Raw genomic sequence first — 20447 nt, forward strand, 5'->3', positions numbered from 1 at the left:
GTTTGTTGACTAGGTATACTGGATCAAATAAACTGGATCAAAAAACATTTCAGGTCACAGTCTAAGTTAGGAAACCTCTCAAATGCTACGTTATTGTTCTCCTGATACAAGAACACAATGACCTGTGATACTGCAGATGTATGTGAGAATAATAACATGCAAAATTCCCATTGCTTCTTCTTCCATATTATACCTAAAGATACTTTTATGGTGCTTTTCTGTTAGTATAAAAAGAATGCAATAAATCACATTGCTAGCAAGGCTGCAGAGAGCTACTTTTATGGTGCCATTCTATTGGTATAAAATGAGTGTCATCAGGACTTTACCAAATATTTATCTCCCCACCTCCTTTCTGTTAAAAGCAGTCTATCCTGTTTTGCTGTATCACCTGTAACTCAAATGTGAAAACAAGCAGCAACCTCATTGCAATACGTGCTCTGCAAGGTTAAGGACAAAGCCGGCAGTCAAAAGACAGATGAGTGCAATGGGTTGCTGGTATCATTCTGTACAGTTCTATTTCTTTTGCAGCCTGATATCTTCGCTTGTTATTCACATTGCTGCTGGAAGAGAACTTAAATTTGCTGTTATAGTAAGTAAGATGATTTGTTTGATATTTTCACATAAAGGCCAGATTTAGTTCCAGGAAAAAAGCTTTCAGTAGAACATTGGAACTGAATTAAGAGATAAGTTTTTCTTCTTAAGTGGAACCTGGCCAAAAGTCTGACAATAAAAAAGGTAGGAAACAGCATAAGAGCCTGTTGTTGCAAAACTATGTCTCTCTAAATCTTAGTGATGGGTTTTGGTCATCAGTGCTTTGTGTTCATTTTAAAACACTTGCAATTATTCATAAAATTAGAAGTGTCCCCAGAAATGTTATTGTATTGCTCTCCATCTATTAATGTATTGTTTAAATGTATATACAAACTAAAAATATACATATATACTGTATGTAGAGGTGACACCAGTGAAAGTAAATTATTATATGTAAGGCTTGAAGTTCCCATTCTGCTTAATGCATGTTCTAGTAAACTCACATTTTGAAAACGGCTCTTTAGATGTTTTAGTTCTTGTTTTTTTTCTTTCTGATGAATAGAAATATTTTTATTACCCACCTTTTATATAATGCGAATACATTTAAGGAGCCCTTTACAAAAAATATTTTAGAAGAGAATTTTTTAAAGATCAGCCACTCAGCTTTTATTATCATGGCTATACACAGATCAATATTAGTTGCTAGCTAGATCCCTCATACAGAGTTGGTAGTTTATTTGCCCATGTAGGTTTCAAAAAACACATCAGACAGGTAATGTGGTCCAACCCTAGGTTTTCTAAACTATCAGACCAGCCTAACCTGGTCCGCCACCTGATCAAATCAGGCAAAGATTCACTTGCTTAGGTTTACAGCCTGCTTCAATTGATAAATAGTGGATCAAGCATTAATGATTTTTTGTTTGCCAACAGCAAAAGGCTTATTGCTCTTACAGGGAGGTCACCAAACAAGAGGATTTGGATTTTGACCCACAAGCTGGGCTAAATAGGCTGATTAAAGCTTTTACTGGCTTTTGTATGGCCATCTTAAGTTTGTTGCTAAAATAACCAAGGTGCAGATGTTTCAAACTGGGGCTTCATAACCTGTTGGTTTGTAATGACAATGCCCCCCTCCTTATTTCTCCACATTTTCCAAGCTGCAAAGGCATATGGAAATATGCTAGCATGTGGATGATCACAAAGTTTGTTTTGGCAAGCTTGTTTGATATTAAATATTGTGTTAGAGATTTTAGATACAGCAGTATTAATGGATTTTTGCTTTTAACTTCAGTTTATTGTTAAATAAATTAGCGTAAGGCAACTGCCACACATGGGCAATTCTCAGACTAGGGATAAACACAGGTCAAGGAACTGCTCCTATGCTCCTAAAAGCTTCTTTATGTGCCTGCACCTGGAACCACTGCTTGATTATGCATCTGGTCCAATGCAATGGCTCTGGGTGCAGGCACATAAAGAAGCTTCTAAGAGTGTAGGGGCAGATTTTTTATTTGCTTCAACCTTTGCTTAATGAAATACAAGGTGCAACATGCACTAAATGCAGGGCATTTTACCCCTTGCAAGTTTCTTTCTCATTAAAAACAGATAAGCTTTTAAACAGAAATATATATTATGCCTCATTTATATCATATGAAGGTGCACTTCATTTTGGCAGCTATATCGTCATGGAGATAGGAGTCCAATAGCAACATTCCCCAATGACAATCATACAGAAGATTCCTGGCCTGATGGGTTTGGCCAGCTCACCAAGGTATGTGGTTTTGTTTATGTGGTTTGGTTATAGCACCTGGCCTACACATCTCGTGAACACTGCTTACTTATGGGACACTATAGAAAATACAAAATACAAAAGTGTAGGGCCTCTAATACTGGATGTAAATGTTTTCTTAGCACAGATAAACGATTGGTGCCACATGGGTACTACATGTACAAAAGAGGGGGTACTATGAGAAAATTGCTTTCATTTCAAGCGGACTAGATTCATTAAAGCTTAAGGTGGTTAGCTGCAGTAATATACTAAATTAGTTTGGCAAAAGGAGTTTTATTATTAACATGAGTGTTATTATTAAGATTTATAAAGTGCCAACATATTTTGCAGCGTTGCAATAAATGAGTGTGTACATTAAACATAGAGATTTACATGCAAAGCAACCAATAACTAATACAAGAAGTGAAGAGGGCCCTGCCCAAAAGAGCTTACAGTCTAAAAGTTACGTTCTGCAAATGTTGGTAAAAAAAAAGTGTGATTTAGGAAAGGCATACCAAAATGGGTACAATTGTAAAGCTGGTATCTTAGAACTGTAGGCAAGGCATTTACCATGGCTAAAATGAGGTGTACATGTGAGCACACACACTGACAATGGAAGAGGTAAATATGGAAGTACTGCAGCTTGCATTAGTTGCTTATAAAGCAAGTCGTTTTATTTTACCAAAAAACTTCTGGAATGGTGTCACTCACCTGTTATTCATTCTCAATGCCACAATCAACAGCTTACCATTCTGTATGGGTGAATATACATGAGGGGTTTTAGGGCTAAACTACACAAAATATTGTCATGCAACACTACTAGGGATGCACCGAATCCAGGATTTGGTTCAGGATTTGGCCAAGATTTAGCCTTTTTAGGCAGGATTTGGATTCAGCTGAATCCATGCTCCTGGCTGAACCTAAACTGAATCCTTGAAATCACGTGACTATTTGTCACATAAACACGGAAGTTGAACATTTTTCTGTATCCTAATTTCTATATGTAAATTACGATTTGGATTTGGTTTGGTATTGGGCCAAATCCTTTATGAAGGATTTGGGGTTTGGTCAAATAGTGGATTTGGTGCATCCCTAAACACTACACATGAGATTCTGTAGGATTGTACAAAATCTTATCCTCATAGCTGTCATTTAAAGGTAGCCAGGCAGATTTAAGATGCCGATTCAGGCCCTTCAGACTATGATGGCCAGATTATGTTATCTGGTCGAAAACCGCCCAGATGTCATTTGAACAGACATCATTTTCCCTGTTGGATTGAGGACTTCATTGATGTGGCCCACGTTCTGACAGCTTTCCATTTTCCTTTCAGTCCCATTATATTTTAACCCATGCAACAATATCCAACTAGTAAAATGAGTTATGTTATTATGACACCAACCTACAAAATTCGGCGTGACCATAGGCACAAGTTCAGGCCTCTTAGAGGTTTTTTTGGCAGACCACCATGGGATCCCATAGGTGTGCAGTCTTGAGCACCTAACAATTCTAGTGCTTCTTCCTTAGACCATGAGTTTAGGCCATGTGAAGCCACTATGGGTTTGACTGGCCTGTGGGATCAAGGTTTAAGTTAAAAAATTTTAATAAAGTTTAATAATGAAAATTAATTTAACCAGGTGATTTAATCCATGATTTTCTGTAGTGGTCAACATAGAGAGACCTGAGTCCCAGCTTGTTTTACTCTGGGTTCTCTAGTGGATAAAATGTACCTTCCAATTTGTGCCTGTATGTTACCCAACCACTTACTCTGTAAGCTCTATGGGGCAAGGACCTCCTTCCTACTGTGTCTCATACCACATGGCACTTACTCCCTGTGTATTTATACTTATTTATTGTATTTATTATAACACTTGTCCTCCCTGTGTGTAATTTTGTATATTGTAAGATTGTACAGCGCTGCGTACCCTTGTGGCGCTTCATAAATAAAGTAATACATACAAGTTATACATACATACATTACTTTATCTCTATCAGTAGCTTGGAAAACAACAGCAGTATGAGCTGGGAAGATATCTTAGGACGAGGTATGCTAGGTTTCTGAATGCATCGTACAGACCAAGTGAGGTAAGCAAACTTCAGGAATTCAAAGAAGCATACGGTTTTGGAAAAGCAAATTATAATGAACAGCACATTTATGCTGTTTGTGAATTTTTGTTGAAACGGAATTTTAAAAGGAAAATATTTTACTAAAATGATCAAATGTTGATATTATGCAAGAATGTAGCAAGTTCTGGCAATTACAGTATGTAGGTTTAAACAAAAATAAATCTGCGTGGGTAGCCATAATGGACAGTACTATTTAATGCAACATGATCAATCTATTTAACATTGTACTCTACATTTTAATTGATATGTAAAAGTTCCCAAAAACAAGCATAACAAACATGCTGCAAGCAACATTAGAACTTGTATTTGTAGAATATCAGTAAAAGCACAAAAGACGTAATTTCTTCCTTCCTGAATTTCTAGGTCACATCAACCAAAGGCCAGTTGCATAGTATTAATGTGGTGTTCCAGTGGCCTTTTAGGGGAATATAAGAAATTTCCATAAACTGTTTGCTAACAATTGAGAGATATTGTCTCCAATATGTATTCAAAATGGATAATACACAAACAACTAAGCAGCAGACCTTGTAGAGTTACTGATTTTCTTCTCTTTGTGGGAAAGGGCAACTTATTTATATTTTGTTTGAAGTGAGAAGTCCCCATTGCTCCATATGGGAGCAAAATTTCACAATTTTATTGCGGCGGGGCGGCATGCCGCCCCTAAATTTGTGCCTCCCTAGGCCCGGGCCTTTGTGACCTCGCCACAAATCTGGGCCTGTTTCCAATGTGATCTGTGATGCCTTATGTTGAAAACACAGTTTCAGGGGCACATTCATTAAAGTACGCAACATTATCGTATTTAATGTGAATATTCGCAAAACATACTCGGAAAATACTTTAATGCATGTGCCCCTTAATGTTAAGCAATTAGTAAATGTAATAAAATGTAAATGTAAAAATGTTCTACTAATCTTAGGTTTACGTTAGAAGCACTGACATAGATCGCACCATCATGAGTGCTCAAGCAAACCTTGCTGGTCTTTTCCAGCCAGCTGGAGATCAAATCTGGAATTCTAGCATATTCTGGCAACCCATACCTGTGCATACAGTGTCCAAGACTGAAGACAAAGTGAGTAAAATTAGCTGGAAAATAAAGTCTACAGATGAAAAATGGCAGTATAAAAAATGTTAAAGCAATACTGAAACTTTGAAACACAGTTTTGACAAAGGATCATTTCAGGCTGTGCTGATATTTTATGTTTTTCACCATACAGGAATGTGCTTTCTGCTCTCTAGTGAGTTTGAGATCTTTGAGAAATAGGAGGGTGCACCTGGCCAGGAGCAATGCGGGTCATTCGATTGCCCTATGCAGCAATACCTGGCCACCCTTTGTCTGTTCATCAGCCCATGCTTACCTCTGGTGCTCTTGTGCATATGAGTGCATTATTTTGCTAGTGCGTGAAGTGCTTTTGTTTGTCTCCTGGACTTCAAAAACAATCTTCCTATGAAACAAACAGAAGTTTGGTTTGTAAAGTTACATTTTCTCAGTAGAAGGAGAGGAGACTTTCTGCTGCCCTTGTTCTCAGTGAGTGATCTCATTGCAGTGGCAGAACTACTGGGCCAGCACCCCCTCGAGCCATGTGTGCATGCATATCCAGCCCAAAATTTGTGTCTGGAGGGTAGTGGGAGACCCAGCTACACATAATGCACCCAGGCTCCGCCAGTGGCAGTTCTGTTACTGTCTCATTGTTTCTTATGAGGCAGTTGCCAGCTAGAACTAAGCACAGCCTGTGCCAGATGACTGTAGAGCAGAAAGTAAACTTTGCATGGAAAAGTGTTAGATTTGTTGAGATCTAAAAACAGAAACAATAGATAAATAACTGTACAACCTAGTGTTACTTTTATGCCAGGATGCCAGGAATTCTGTGCTACCATTATAGTGGTTTACAGTACATAGGGGCTACTGAATTCTGATTTTTTAACTTCATTATTTACAGTTATGTGGGTTATGGGTAATGATTTCATGCAGGCAAAATAAGTTTTTATTTATGTTTAAATTAGCTACACACTATAGAAATCAGGTAAATAAAAATACTAACAGTTGGTCATTTAGGATTACATAGCCATAACTGATCACTTAATAATCTGGTTATGTTTAGTCAAACTGACTAGTATGATGACGCTAGGCTTTAATGTTGTTCTTAATCAGAGTTGACTGAAAATTAAATTATACCATTTTCTAGAAACATCATAATTAAACCAGATTACAGTGCTGAAACACAAAAGGGGTAAAGCTTTTAATGTGAATTATGACTACAGAGCACCAGGGGTTTGGGCTGCTTAGTTAAAATTCACCTTTAGCAGTTGAAAAAACTGACTAAAGAAGTCAGTATAAAATGTCTAAAGCAATTGAAAAATAGTTGATTTCGCTTGTTTATAGGATCTGCTGCCTAGATAAACAAAAAAACATGTTAAGGTTTCTCATGCATAACATAACTGCCGTACTGTTAATGAGGTTGTAACATGTTTTTCAGTTGCTGCTCATGCCTTTTTCCAATTGTCCACTTTATGAAAAACTCGTAAAAGAAACCTTCAGTTCAAAGGAGTATCATCAACTTGTGGAACCGTATTTGGTATAGTATTTTTATTAATCCAAGCAATTTATTGGGAACGTTTCCAATTCTTCTTGCCTGTCTTAATTACAAGCAAAGGATTGTTAATGGAATGATTGTGACACTGACTTTCATTAAAATTCCTATATTCTTAGCACATGTATGCCTATATTACCAGGCTAGAAGCTGTCATGCAAGAAATACCCTAATCCTCAGAATTGCTTGTGTTCTGACTTAAAGAGATATTGACACCAGAAAGTAAATCTTTTTTTACATCAATCGTAACATTGTCTTTGCAAGAACTTTATAATTTTGCCATAAAAATATTTGCCTGATGTGTTTACATAACCTGTCTGATCCCATGTGTTCCTCTATGAGGGGGCTGCCATATTTGTCTGTTAGCATTAGAAGCTATAACTGACAGGTTGGGAAGGGACAGTCAGGTTGGTAAAACAGTCAGGTTTAGGAACTTCAAGTAACAATTACTTACAAAACCAAACCTGTCAGCGAAAAACTGTCAACACGACCTATAGGTAGCTATTTATGTACATTCATATTTTGAAAAGTAGTTTTTTCGTGTCAGTATCACTTTAAGACAATAAAACATAAGAGGGCACCTGAAAGTCCACAAGTGCAGTGAGCAAAGTGTAATTTCATTGCACTTGTGAATGTATATGCACCCTATAGTCTTTTGTGCTGGCTGGAGGGGGCACTTACCTATGTAAGACTGTTTACACATTGAATCACCTAAACCAGTGCTGTCCAACTGGCGGCCCACAGGCCACATTCGACCCGCGACCCCCTCTTTGTGGCCCCCATAGGCCTGCTTTGATGGCTTACCTTTGTGTAAGCTTTAATGGTATCAGTACTGAGATTAACTGGCCCTCTGCATTGTTCACACCTTAGATTCAGGCTGTAATCCCCCTGTATTGTTTAAACATGTAATCCCCTGTACAGTTCACACCTTTTGCACCTACATTGTTTTCCTGTTCACACCTCAGACTGTAGGAGCAGTGCCAAGTTTTTGTCACTGTATGTACTACCTGACAAAGCATGGCACACACAGGCAGCTAAGAGCAGACAGAAAATGGCACACACAGGCAGCTAAGGGCAGACAGAACATGGCACACGCAGGCAGCTAAGGGCAGAGAGAGCATGGCACACAGAGGAAGCTAAGGGCAGAGAGAGAGCATGGCACACAGAGGCAGCTAAGGGCAGGAACAATATGGCACACACAGACAGTTAAGGGCAGACAGAGTATGGTACACACAGGCAGCATAGGGCAGGCAGAGCATGGCACACACAGACATTTAAGGGTAGGCAGAGTATGGCACACAGGCAGCATAGGGCAGGCAGAGTATGGCGCACACAGGCAGGGTAGGGCAAGCAGAGTAGGAGCAGTGCAAAGATTGTGTCACTGTATGTACTACCTGCCCTATGCTGCCACAGGTAGCATAGGGCAGACAGAGCATGGCACACACAGGCAGCTAAGGGCAGAGAGAGCATGGCACACACAGGAAGCTAAGGGCAGAGAGAGCATGGCACACACAGGCAGCTAAGGGCAGGAACAATATGGCACACACAGACAGTTAAGGGCAGACAGAGTATGGTACACACAGGCAGCATAGGGCAGGCAGAGCATAGCACACACAGACATTTAAGGGTAGGCAGAGTATGGCACACAGGCAGCATAGGGCAGGCAGAGTATGGCGCACACAGGCAGGGTAGGGCAAGCAGAGTAGGAGCAGTGCCAAGATTGTGTCACTGTATGTACTACCTGCCCTATGCTGCCACAGGCAGCATAGGGCAGACAGAGCATGGCACACACAGGCAGCTAAGAGCAGACAGAACATGGCACACACAGGCAGCTAAGGGCAGACAGAACATGGCACACACAGGCAGCTAAGGGCAGAGAGAGCATGGCACACACAGGAAGCTAAGGGCAGAGAGAGCATGGCACACACAGGCAGCTAAGGGCAGGAACAATATGGCACACACAGACTGAAACATTGGATGCATTTTGCTGGTTCTTGCTGATGTTGAAAATATATATATATATTTATACAGTATATTGTACAATATGTCAGTACCCACTGTAATATGTTTAATAGGAAATCTTAAAGGAGACATATCCTATAAAAATTATGAATGTACCAGTGAATTATACTCCTCTAGATATAGAAGGCTTGTGCTTAAAAAGTTGTGTTTTGGACTGATTTTTTGAGAAATTCGCCCAAAACCCCACTAGCCCCGCCCATCAGTTCCACTTCCTGCTGGCTGAATTCACTGGATAAGCTGGGGAGCCGGCGGCCCTCAGTACACTGCACTGTAGGATAGGAACCAATCAGCAGCTAGGCTGACCTGATAGGGAACTGAAGCCTGTCTTTGCTTGTGTGACTGCAGGGCTGTGATTGGCTCTCCCCCTCCTACTGTGCTTCTGGCAGGGACCGTTAGGACACGCCCACTCTCCATTTCAAACTCGGACAGAGAAGCGATAGTATCTATAGGGAGCTCCAATAAATGGGGCTATTGTTACAGATAGGGTTAATGTTTAGCCCAAACGGAAACCAGCACCGTATATTATTCATAATTGCCTACAAAATTAGCGTTTTTCCCATTTATCCAATATGTCTCCTTTAATAGATGTTTTTTGTTGCAGGATTTTCTAAACATTTTATCTAAAAACACTGGCTTCAGCATTGAGCAGCTTTCCCAATTTGGTGCTTGGACAACTTATGATGCTTTATTTTGTGAGGTAAGTAAAGCTTGGGAGTATAAATTTGTAAGACACTGTACAATCCTGCTGCCTTTTTTGTAGTTAATATTGCTCAAGTGTGCCCTGGAGTTACTGGCACCTTTAGGCTGAAACCCATCTTAAAGAATCACATAGAGGCAGAATTTTGACACAGACCATCGGAAATGATGCCATCCTGACTGACAAGTTTGCACATGATTCCCACCAAACCACAATTGCAATTGTGTTGACCATTAGGTGCAATTGAACAAACAAAATTTACCCTCACAGCTGCAAATGGAATTGTAGGGAATATACTGCATCGTAGGTAAAAAAAACATTGTAAAAAGCACCCAAAAGTGCAATTTGCACTTGCAGTTTTAAATTACCCATATGCTCCCCTAATAACAGCACTAAATGGCAAAAAAAGTTACATAGTAGTTATAGCCATCAGTAAATGCTGTCACTCCATGCTTATTGTCTGGGAGCCAGATCCCCCAGAGTAGAAAAACTATTCGTATTTAGCCTCCCTCCCCCCCCCATGCGTTATTGAACGGACAGTTCCGCTAGCATTCCACCACACCCTAAGCTCATAACACAGCTACAGATGACAGTCATGTGTTTTAGATAGTTAGACAGGTTCTAAGATATCCCCGGGCCACCTCACCCCTGCCCTCCCCCCCCTTCTTGAATGTGCTTTATGCAGTTCCCGTGGGGGTGCGATGGGTCATTGCCACCACCGCGTAATGATGACCAGGGGCAATGACAAAGGAGCGCAGACTAGGGGCAGATAGGAGAGGTTCCTGTCTGGCGACCCCCAATCGTTGTGCCTTAGGCAGCTGCCTCTTCTGCCTACCCCTAGTTCCGGCCCTGGGGTTGTTTGGGCTTTTGTGTACTTGAAACACCAAACCCTATTTTGAATCCCAGTCTATACCTGGTGGTATCTTAATTATAATGTCTGAAGAATGAGTGTGCCCCAAAACCTTACTGGGTTTGCATTTAATAAACTAGCAGAGTTTATCCTGCTGAAACAGTCCTGTTGTGCCAGTATTTATGTTTGTTCTAGTATCTAAATTATAACTATTGCTAAAGCAATAAGCTGGCTAAAAAAAACAGCAGTGTCATAATGAGTTAGTGGCACAAGTTTCCTAATTAACAAATTATTGAAAAGGTGAAGTATTGTGAAGGCTGTGCTTGAAGAAGACTTAAAAGACAATTGTGTAGCACTCTAGGCAGGTAACAAATAATATTTAATTCTACTTCTCTTTACTTTAGACTATACACAATTACTCTCTACCCACCTGGGCATCTAAGGAGACCATGAATAAACTCCAGCATCTGTCAGAGATAATATTATCTGCAAATTATGGTATATACAGGCACCAAGAGAAGTCCAGACTGCAAGGTGGTAGGTTGAAGCAAGAATTTTGGAAATAATTGGATATAATTACTTTGTTATATAATTAGATATTTTGATACATACTGCAACACTTATATACACATGTTCAGAATGACACTTTCAACTGACTGCTCATGCCCCTTCCTTTCTCATTTTTAGAATATTATTTATATTGCCAGCCAATGGTAATAAATTAAAGAAGTGTGGGGGCATGCACAGTAGTGGAAGCTTTCACTGCACTTTGGGATGCTTTGGGATGACATAATTAAACCCACTGAATGCTGCCATTTGAAAAATAGAGATTGCCAAAATGCTTATTAAGATTATAGTAACAGAACAGGAGTTTACTGTTCCAGGCCCACTAGCAGAAATATTTTTCTGGGCCACATCCACCCTGTGCACATCCTTGGGGAGCGACCCACAATACCACTTCTACCTGAATATTCTGATTTATTCCCCCACTTGCCCTTAGCTGACCCACTTACCTACAGATTCCATGCATTAAACCTGTGTGAAACCATTACACAGCTTTTAGCTGAAACTCTTTTTGTGGTCAGCATTTTTGGTTTAAATAGTAACTTCACTGCACTTTTTTCCAACTTCACTGGATTTTTTTTTTTGTATCACAGATTAGTGAAACAGTTAGACTTGACTGGATATCATGTTACTATTTTTAACATGTGTTTTTGCAATATTGTACGTTTGTATTACATATTAATTGAACACTAGGAGGTGCTGTGTTATACAGGATATAAGGAGCACATGTACACTTGATTGTTAGCTTGATAAAGAGCCAATTAGGCTTGAAACATTGCTGCTGCTGCCCGTATTGTGACAATAAAGGCATTTTAATGAAAAAGACGGAGTGCTGCCTATAATCGTTTGCAAATCCATTCAGCTGATTAAAATACACTGGGCTCAAATGCACCCCATGTGATATTAACCTAAGGTTATCTTTATACTAAAAACCTAATTTATTTTTATAGGTGTCCTTCTGAACAGCATTATTCAAAATATCACAAATATGAAAGAAACACCTTCATTTCAAAGAAGGATTTTAATATATTCTGCTGTAAGTACCATAATCCTTTCATATTACAGTATGTAGAAATTTAGCACCTTTACTGACAGATTATCCTTTCTATTTTGATGCTCTTTGGGCTCAGCTGTCTCTGATAATTGCTTAGGTTTTACTCTATTGTGTGGAGAGTTTTTGGACCCAATGTACTGGAGAAAGTGCTCCTACTTTATACAGAGTAGTATTCATTGCTAGTATGAAGTAGATAACATAATTTTAAGACTATTTGCAATTGCTTTTTTTTTGTGATCCAAAAGAAACCCATGCAGATAGTTTTGTTTTTGTTTTTTTTAAATTGACAATTTTTATTTCAAATTCGCAGCAATAAACATAACAATAATCAAATAGCCTCTAGACATATTGTTATCCACAAAAATATTACTTCAAGGCCAATGCTATACAGTAACTTTTCCTTATACTCTTTAAAGGGAAAATCAGAAAGCAGGAAAGAAAGGGAGAAAGAACGAAGAAGGAGGGAAAGAGAAAAGAAAAAAAAAACGAGGGAGGGAGAAAGGAAAAGGAAGATGGAGATGATAATGAATAAAGGCAAATATGGTAATAGGCCGTGCTTAGTAGCACTGACATGAATACTCTCATCCTTCAAGTGACATTAAGGGCTCTGGTACACGGGGAGATTAGTCGCCCGCGGCAAAACTCCCTGCTCGCGGGCGACTAATCTCCCCGTGTACCAGAGCCCTAAAGCTTCTCCAAGAAGAGTTTTGGTTTTTTTTAAATAAATACCCTATTTCATAACTGGGTGGCATTTTCTACATTTATAATATAATTATAATTTATAATAAACACAAATGTACAAATAAGGCTCCGAATGTAGAAACAAATATGAAAGATAAAGCTAGTCATACAGAGAAATATTCAGTTATTGGTAAAGTCACCACAAAAGTTGGCTTCCCACATGCTAGACAAAATTAAAGGACATGTAAACCCCACACACAAAAATTTAATCAGTAAACAACCTCTTTGAAATCTTTCAATACCTGCCACACCGTTTGTTCAGAGGCTAATAGTAAGGCTGCAACATCTCCTAAATCATTTGGATTTTAATCTCCTCCTCTAACCCAAACGGCCCCTGGTTAGACTCTCAGGGGCCGATTCACTAAAGGTTGATAAATATTTATAGCATGCGTTAAAAATGTTATCACTTCTTATTTTTTGTGACTTAATGCTCGATTTAGTAAAAGGACACTTGTCATAATTAAGAAGCGATGTTCTTTGTGTTATTTAACTCGCGATGAGCGATTTTCTTGCGTTATTTCACACCGAATGCGTTATTTCCCACCGCGCATGATATATTTCGCCGCCTGTGATATTTAGCGCACAATATTACGCACGTAACCATTACTTTCTGAAAACTGCTGTTCTAAAAATTACCATTTAACTGAAAACTGGAGGCTACATCACTCTAGGACAATTACATCCTTGAAAAAATCCGACTGCAAACTCCATGTTGTGTTGCCAAAAGCTCACGGACTGCAATTTTCTTTAAGTACCACCTACCCATGTAGGTGTTAATATTCGCACAGACTAATGCGATATTTTGCGCGTTTAACGCTTCATATGCTTTTGTGAATCATGTACTATTTCTTTCCGCTAATTAACGCAATGCGTTAAAAATAACGCTTTGCAATTATGCGTTTTTTTGCGCATGCAATATGCGGATTAACGCATGCGAAATGACTTTGATGAATTGGTACTTATTTATCGCATGCTTTTTAACGCAAAAAAGCACGCAATAGGGTTGATTCACTACAATGCGTTAATTTTTATCACACGCTTTTTTGCGTTAAGAAAGATGTGACAATTAGCGCGCGATTCACTACAGTATTATCGCATGCGTTCATTTGCGCGCAACCGCATGCGGTAATGTTAATGCATGCGTTAATTAGCGCGCAGAAAAGAATACTAACGCATGATTCACAAACACTTAGATGCACTAAATTCGATGCGAAAATTAACACCTACTTGAGGCAGGCGGTAATTATAGAAAAGTACAGTTAATGAGCTTTTGGCAATAAAATATGGACTTTGCAGTGTTTATTCAAGTCTCTGTTGGCCCTAGAGTGATGCAGCCTCCAGTTTGCCGCATATAAATAGTAGCCACATATAAATAGTAGCATATAAATAGTAGCCACATATAAATAGTAGCATATAAATAGTAGCCACATATAAATAGTAGCATATAAATAGTAGCCACATATAAAAAGTAGCATATAAATAGTAGCCACATATAAATAGTAGCATATAAATAGTAGCCGCATATAAATAGTAGCCGCATATAAAAAGTAGCATATAAATATTAATATGCGGCTACTATTTATATGCTACTATTTATTGGCTACTATTTATATGCTACTATTTATATGCACTATTTATATGTGGCTACTATTTATATGCTACTATTTATACGCGGCGACTATTAGCGCAAATAATAATAGGCGTTAATTAGCGCGCGTTCGGTAAATGCCGCATGCAATATCGCACGTAAATTAGCGCAAGTATGCTTATAGTGAATCGTGCATTAAGTGGCGAAAATTTAGACGCAATAAAATTTTTATTGCATGCTATAAATAGCGCACGTTTTAACACACTTTAGTGAATCAGCCCTAATAAGCGTTATCGACCTTTAGTGAATCGGACCCTCAGTATTGACCCCATACAAGTTCAGCAACTAAAATCTGACCATGTATGACCAACTATAAAGTGAAAGTAAAAGTACCCCCCAAAAAAGATAATCTAAAATCCATTAACATTACACTGTGTAGTAACTAAAGTAATGGTGCATTGGTCAGAAAACAGGTTATTTTGCCAGCGGCTAACAGAAGTATTTTGTCGGCAGCTCTGAAATATCATGTTATCTTTGCTTTACAGCATGATACTACAGTATTTGGACTCCATACAGCACTAAATGTCTCTAATGGAAAGCTGATTCCCTATACTGCTTGCCATCTTTTTGAGCTTTACCAAGATGAACAAGGGTAGGTAGTAAAATGACTTGCTATCCTTTCCAGGTATTATAATAAAAAATCCAGAGTAAGTTGAGCCCATCAAGAATTTACAGACAAATCTATTTTACATTTACCTGATTTTTTTACAGGTTTTTGCAGTCCCACCAATAAGAAACTATTAAAGTTGGTACTTTCCCCCCCATTTTTGTCGCAGTTTTCCTAAAAATGCACATTTGTCCTCTATTAATGTACTTATGAAATTAAACTGTTTAAAATACTAACCACATTCAATCTTTGCCATTCTGTAAAAAGTAAACCCTAGTTAGTCTGCACCTTCAATGGCCATGCACAAATCCCATTGCATTAAGTTGTACAACTGACTTTCAAAGAGGTAATGCAAATGCTGTAACATGAATCCTTCAAAAAATTGACCACCCCAGCAAGTGTGATGCAAGTGGGGCTGAGCCCCTGCATATTTAATCAAAGTGTGGCAGCAACGTTTTGGGGGCGTACTCCTTCATCAGGCGTACAAACCAGTGCAATGAAAGTGATTAAATAATCCCACAATTACTAAGCATACATAATTATACATTTAGCATATTTAAAATACAGAGACAAAATTCCATAGTGGCAATTCTCAATAAGAAAAAGCAATTATCCATGTGCAAAAAGTCCATGAAATAAACATAAACTCCAATAAATTTTTTTGAACAAAAAATCTGTCGAAAAAATAAATCCATAAATACACCATATACTAAAGTAACGCAAGAAGATTAACACCAAAAAAATCTTTGTACCTTTAGAACTTATTATAGTAACATAGTAATATTAGCAAAAAAGCAACCTTGTAAAAATATATCAGTAATAGAAACATCACTAAGGTCTAAAGGTAACATTTGTTGCAAAACTATTGCCCGGCATTGGTAAAACTGGGCTGTTTTCCCAAGAAAGCTTACTATAGTTTATATAAAAAGCTTCAGTGTAGCCATTGGAGCAGTCATTCAAAAGAGGAAAAGGCATAGGTTATGTAGCATGTAACCTGTGCCTTTTCTCCTTTTTTCCAGCTTGAATGGCTGCCCCCATGGCTACGTTTTTGCAGCAAACACACCAGTTTTACCAGTGCAGGGCAGCAGCACTGCCTATGCCAATCAGATTGGGTAGGAGGCAGGAGAGGAGTACCTAGAGGGAAACTGGATATAAATGTAATGCTGTTTAAGAGGAGTCAACCCTGCATCTCTCTATTATTCATTGTACAAAAGCTCCCAGAAGAAATAATCTTAATAATAATAGAAATATGTGCTGCTGAAATAAAAATATTAAAAATGGACTTTGTGTTATTACAAACAGGCAATATAGCATTGAGATGTACTATCGAAACGACTCAGCAGTGGAACCCTACCCACTCACTTTGCCAGGATGTGCCTTTTCTTGTCCTCTTCATCAATTTATTGAACTTACTTCCCCAATAATTACACAAGACTGGGAGGAAGAATGTGGATTATCACCAAAAGATTCCGGTATGATGAATGTTCCACTGTGCAGACCTGTCTGATTAAGAAGTTAAGAAAATGAATGTCAAATCGTTTATGGTGGATTTGGTGGTTGACCAAATCTAAAAGTAGGGATATGATGCATTCCCAACAATTTTTAGAGTGTCACAGAGCTGTCAACCTTGAAGGTGCAGCACCCAGGGGAAGATGCGGTCCGCACAAGCAATTCCCCAAAATGTTTATTTGCTTACCAGAAGTGACATCACACACACATGCGCCGCTGACGCCGAAAATTTGCTACCTACACATATACAATTCCTTAGGCACAGAGCTTTAGAAAAAATTGTGAGAATTCTATGGGCGGCCAGGAGACCAGAGGAGAGGTGCCAAAATAGGGTAACTACTGAAAATATAGGGGGGTTGACAGCTCTGATTGTTGTGCAATTTGAGTCTTACAAGAATGTTTAGGGAAATACCAGGTGCTTATTGTCTTAATTAACAATGAGTTTTAGAATGTGAAAGTTGAAGCATGTGTGTTTAAGATGTAGATTAATTTTCTATCAGTTACAAAACAGTTTATACTTATCAACCTTTTAATTCGTCTTTGTTTATTATTTCTTATATTTTTTGAATGATTTGCCTTCCAAATCGACTTCTTTTTAGCTTCCAATTTAAAATGCAATCTGGCTGAGGGATCACAAACTCCTGTAATCAAATACATTTGCTCTACAGTTTCATTCTTTCTCTTACAAATCTGTCTATTCAGGTGCACTTCAATTCATTTTCCAGTCTGTCATTCAAATTACTATCTGATTTAGTTTGCACTAACAGGCAGATGCTGCGCCTGTCAGTGTATACTAAAGATAGTCACCAGGATTGGTGGAGAAAATGGCATGTGTGATATTAAGGAAATCTGCACTTAATGGTAATGATTATGACCATTTTACAGTATAGTTTCCTTCTATGGCATCATCTATTCTTTCCTGGATAAAAACAAATAAATTAGGTTGAGGAGACTGCCTCATACAGACAAAGAAAAAGAAATGCTAAACTAATTATTTAGTCTTACATTAGGATTAATGCTCTAATATTTATCTGTAAACAGAATTTTTTTATCATTACAGTCAAAGATATTTTGTTTGGCACACATAATATGCAAAACCAACTGTATAAATTAAAATTTTAGATGTTAAGGATATCCAATGTGCTTTTTCTCATCAAATACTTCATACACCAGAAAATATAGTAAAAAGAGGGTTGATTAGTATCATAACCACATATCTGTAACCCTGCTATAAGATAAGGGAAATCTAACCAAGATGGTCTTGGACAGGAAAGGTCTGACGGCCACTGGGTTAAGCTGGCCATACACGTGGCGATCTCACGATGTTTCGTACGACCGTCGGTCGCACGAAACATCGTCAGATCCGCCACACACCATTCAGGGCTGAATCGGCAGGTAAGGAGGTAGAAACAATAGGATTTCTACCTCCTTCTGCCGATTCAGCTCTGAAGGGAGAATTTTGGTCAGGCGCCTTCTATGGCGCCCGATCAAAATTTTCTAACTTGGCCGATCGGCGAGCCGACCGATTTCAGCAGCTTCCTGCGATATCGGTCGGCTCGCTGACATGCCATACACGCACCGATTATCGTACGAAACGAGGTTTCGTACGATAATATCGGTGCGTGTATGGCCACCTTTAGAGTCACACTAGTTATCACCAAACCAGGGCCTCATATGATAACCTGGTATAGTCATGAATTGAATGGAAAGGTATAATCACTGGGGGGCGGGGGATGCCAAATGTTAGGCATCCCCCAGTGATTATAACTGCTTGCCCGAGACCCTGAGCAGGTGCTCCTGTTCATAGTACTACATCACAATCTTCTTCTGATCTTTTTTGCGGCCCTGGGCTGTGTGTCCATCCACAGCAGTGAAAAGTTATACAGCAATTTTGGAGCAATTTTATTTTGCCTTTTCATGTGCATACAGGGTGTGCCAGTGCTTTATTACTAGACTGGCTGAAAGAGAGTTTGATGTGCACATTAAAACTATTATCTCATTATTATTATTATCTAAAATCTCATAATACAATACCTAGACTATAGCAAGATTTGCAACCTAACACCTGTCCTGACTTTTTTTTTCTGTCCTTATCTGATAACACCTTCCTCCCATTTGCCATGGGCTCCTCAGATTAATGTAGATAAAAGTATAAAATCATACTGTGTGACAACTGTTTATACACCAAAAATGATTTTTTTAAAAAAAGGGTTTTTCTGATGTAATGTGATAATGGTTTTATTTATTATTACGAAATCAAAGAGATTTCACATTTTACTTATTTTTTCTAGGGACTATTATTGGACTGAGCATTACTGTGACATTGCTGATATTGGCAGTTATTGTGTTGCTGTTCATAATCATCCGCAATCGGAGATACTTCTGTGGAGAAAACTATGAGACGATATAACTTGGATATCCGATGCTGAGTCATCAGTGCAAAGAAAATGGGCCATTTCATGGAAAAAATACTTACTACATAAATACTGAACAAGATGGACCCCATGGAAATAGCATGTGGCACAGTAATACAAACATCCTACCACTATAGACTTGTTTTAACATTCATATTTTAGTCTGGAATAAGGATGGCCACAGGAAGAATGATATTTATGGACTTTAACATTGTTTATACAGTCATCTTTTCATTTAAAGCAATACCACCAAGTAAGCATGCATTTTTGGGCCAATTCCACACTATGTAGCTGCACTCTGCCCGACACTGTGCCTGTCAGTGCAGCAACGCAAAGCTGCATATGAAAGCATATCCACTTCTCTCTGCCTACTTACCAAGCACCGGTGGAAAAAACAGACCCTGTGTAATGTGTGACTTTGGTCTAAAGTTGGCCGCACTAGCTAAGATTTGCTTGGGCTCAGGCCAGAGGATGCAATCTTTTGGCTCCTGGTACTACAATTAGATTTGCTCAATACAGTGTTCCCCCCAAAAGCACTGCTACCATGAGGCAAGTTGAGAAACTCGCCTCAGATGGCAGTGCCCCCAGAGTTAACAGGGGCAGCATAAAGCTGCTCCTGGTAACTTTGAGAGCTAAATTTCTGTTTTTAAAAATGGAAATTCGGCTCTGCTAGAGCACAACTGCACTCTCTACACTAGCGATACACCCCCCCCCCCCCGAGGGCCAAAAACGCCACTGGTTCCCCCTAAAAATTTGTTCTGGTTGGACCTTACAATAAATTGCAATCATTTTGCTTGGAATAGAAGACATTTAAAAAAAGGGAATAGAATAAATACAAGTTAAATCATTTTCCTTGAATGAAAATGGGAGTTGCCAGGCGCTGCCACTAGGAAAGTGCCAATGTTGTAGATTCTACAATTTGCAGCATGAAAAAGGTTCATGCTATAATCGTTGTTTTAGTCTTCAACATCATAGGCGCCCACCATATTTATTCTGTAGAATGCTTTACCATACCTGAGTAAACAGCCCTAGAAGCTCCCTCTGTTTGTTTAAGATAGCAGCTGCCATTTTAGCTTGGTCTGACTTCACTTCCCTGCTTGCATATCTCCAGCTGCCTGTATTTCTTGCTGCAGAGGGAAGGGGGGATGAGGGAGAAGGAGAAGGGGGGGGAGAGAGGAGAGAAGAGGAAGATGCAGAGGCTCGTGCTGTGGTCTGAAGAATTTTGCTGAGAAGGAAGTCTAACACAGAAGATCATGTGTACAGAACAGAATGAAAGAAATGTGGTGCTTCTTTTCACAAAGGACTCAGAGCAGCAGTTCTGCAACTCCTTATGCC

At 38.9% G+C, this 20447-nt stretch overlaps 1 protein-coding gene across 2 annotated transcripts; it reads left to right on the forward strand.

Moving 5' to 3' along the window:
* Positions 1-365: 365 nt before the first annotated feature.
* On the forward strand, positions 366-19321 carry acp3 (acid phosphatase 3). 2 transcript variants are annotated; one of them, XM_004915370.4, is made up of 11 exons: positions 383-589; positions 2201-2296; positions 4290-4376; positions 5335-5487; positions 6893-6991; positions 9630-9725; positions 10980-11112; positions 12090-12175; positions 15068-15174; positions 16492-16661; positions 18990-19321. In XM_004915370.4, the coding sequence occupies exons 1-11, from the start codon at positions 476-478 to the stop codon at positions 19106-19108; spliced, it is 1260 nt and encodes a 419-aa protein (XP_004915427.2). In that variant the 5' UTR covers positions 383-475; the 3' UTR covers positions 19109-19321. The 2 variants fall into 2 exon arrangements, with proteins under 2 accessions (XP_031760056.1, XP_004915427.2); XM_031904196.1 differs by lacking the exons at positions 15068-15174; positions 16492-16661; positions 18990-19321 and adding an exon at positions 12610-12784 and having other exon boundaries at positions 366-589.
* The last annotated feature ends 1126 nt before the right edge of the window (positions 19322-20447 follow it).

The sequence above is a fragment of the Xenopus tropicalis genome, chromosome 6 (genome assembly GCF_000004195.4).
Source record: "Xenopus tropicalis strain Nigerian chromosome 6, UCB_Xtro_10.0, whole genome shotgun sequence".
NCBI classification, from domain to species: domain Eukaryota; kingdom Metazoa; phylum Chordata; class Amphibia; order Anura; family Pipidae; genus Xenopus; species Xenopus tropicalis.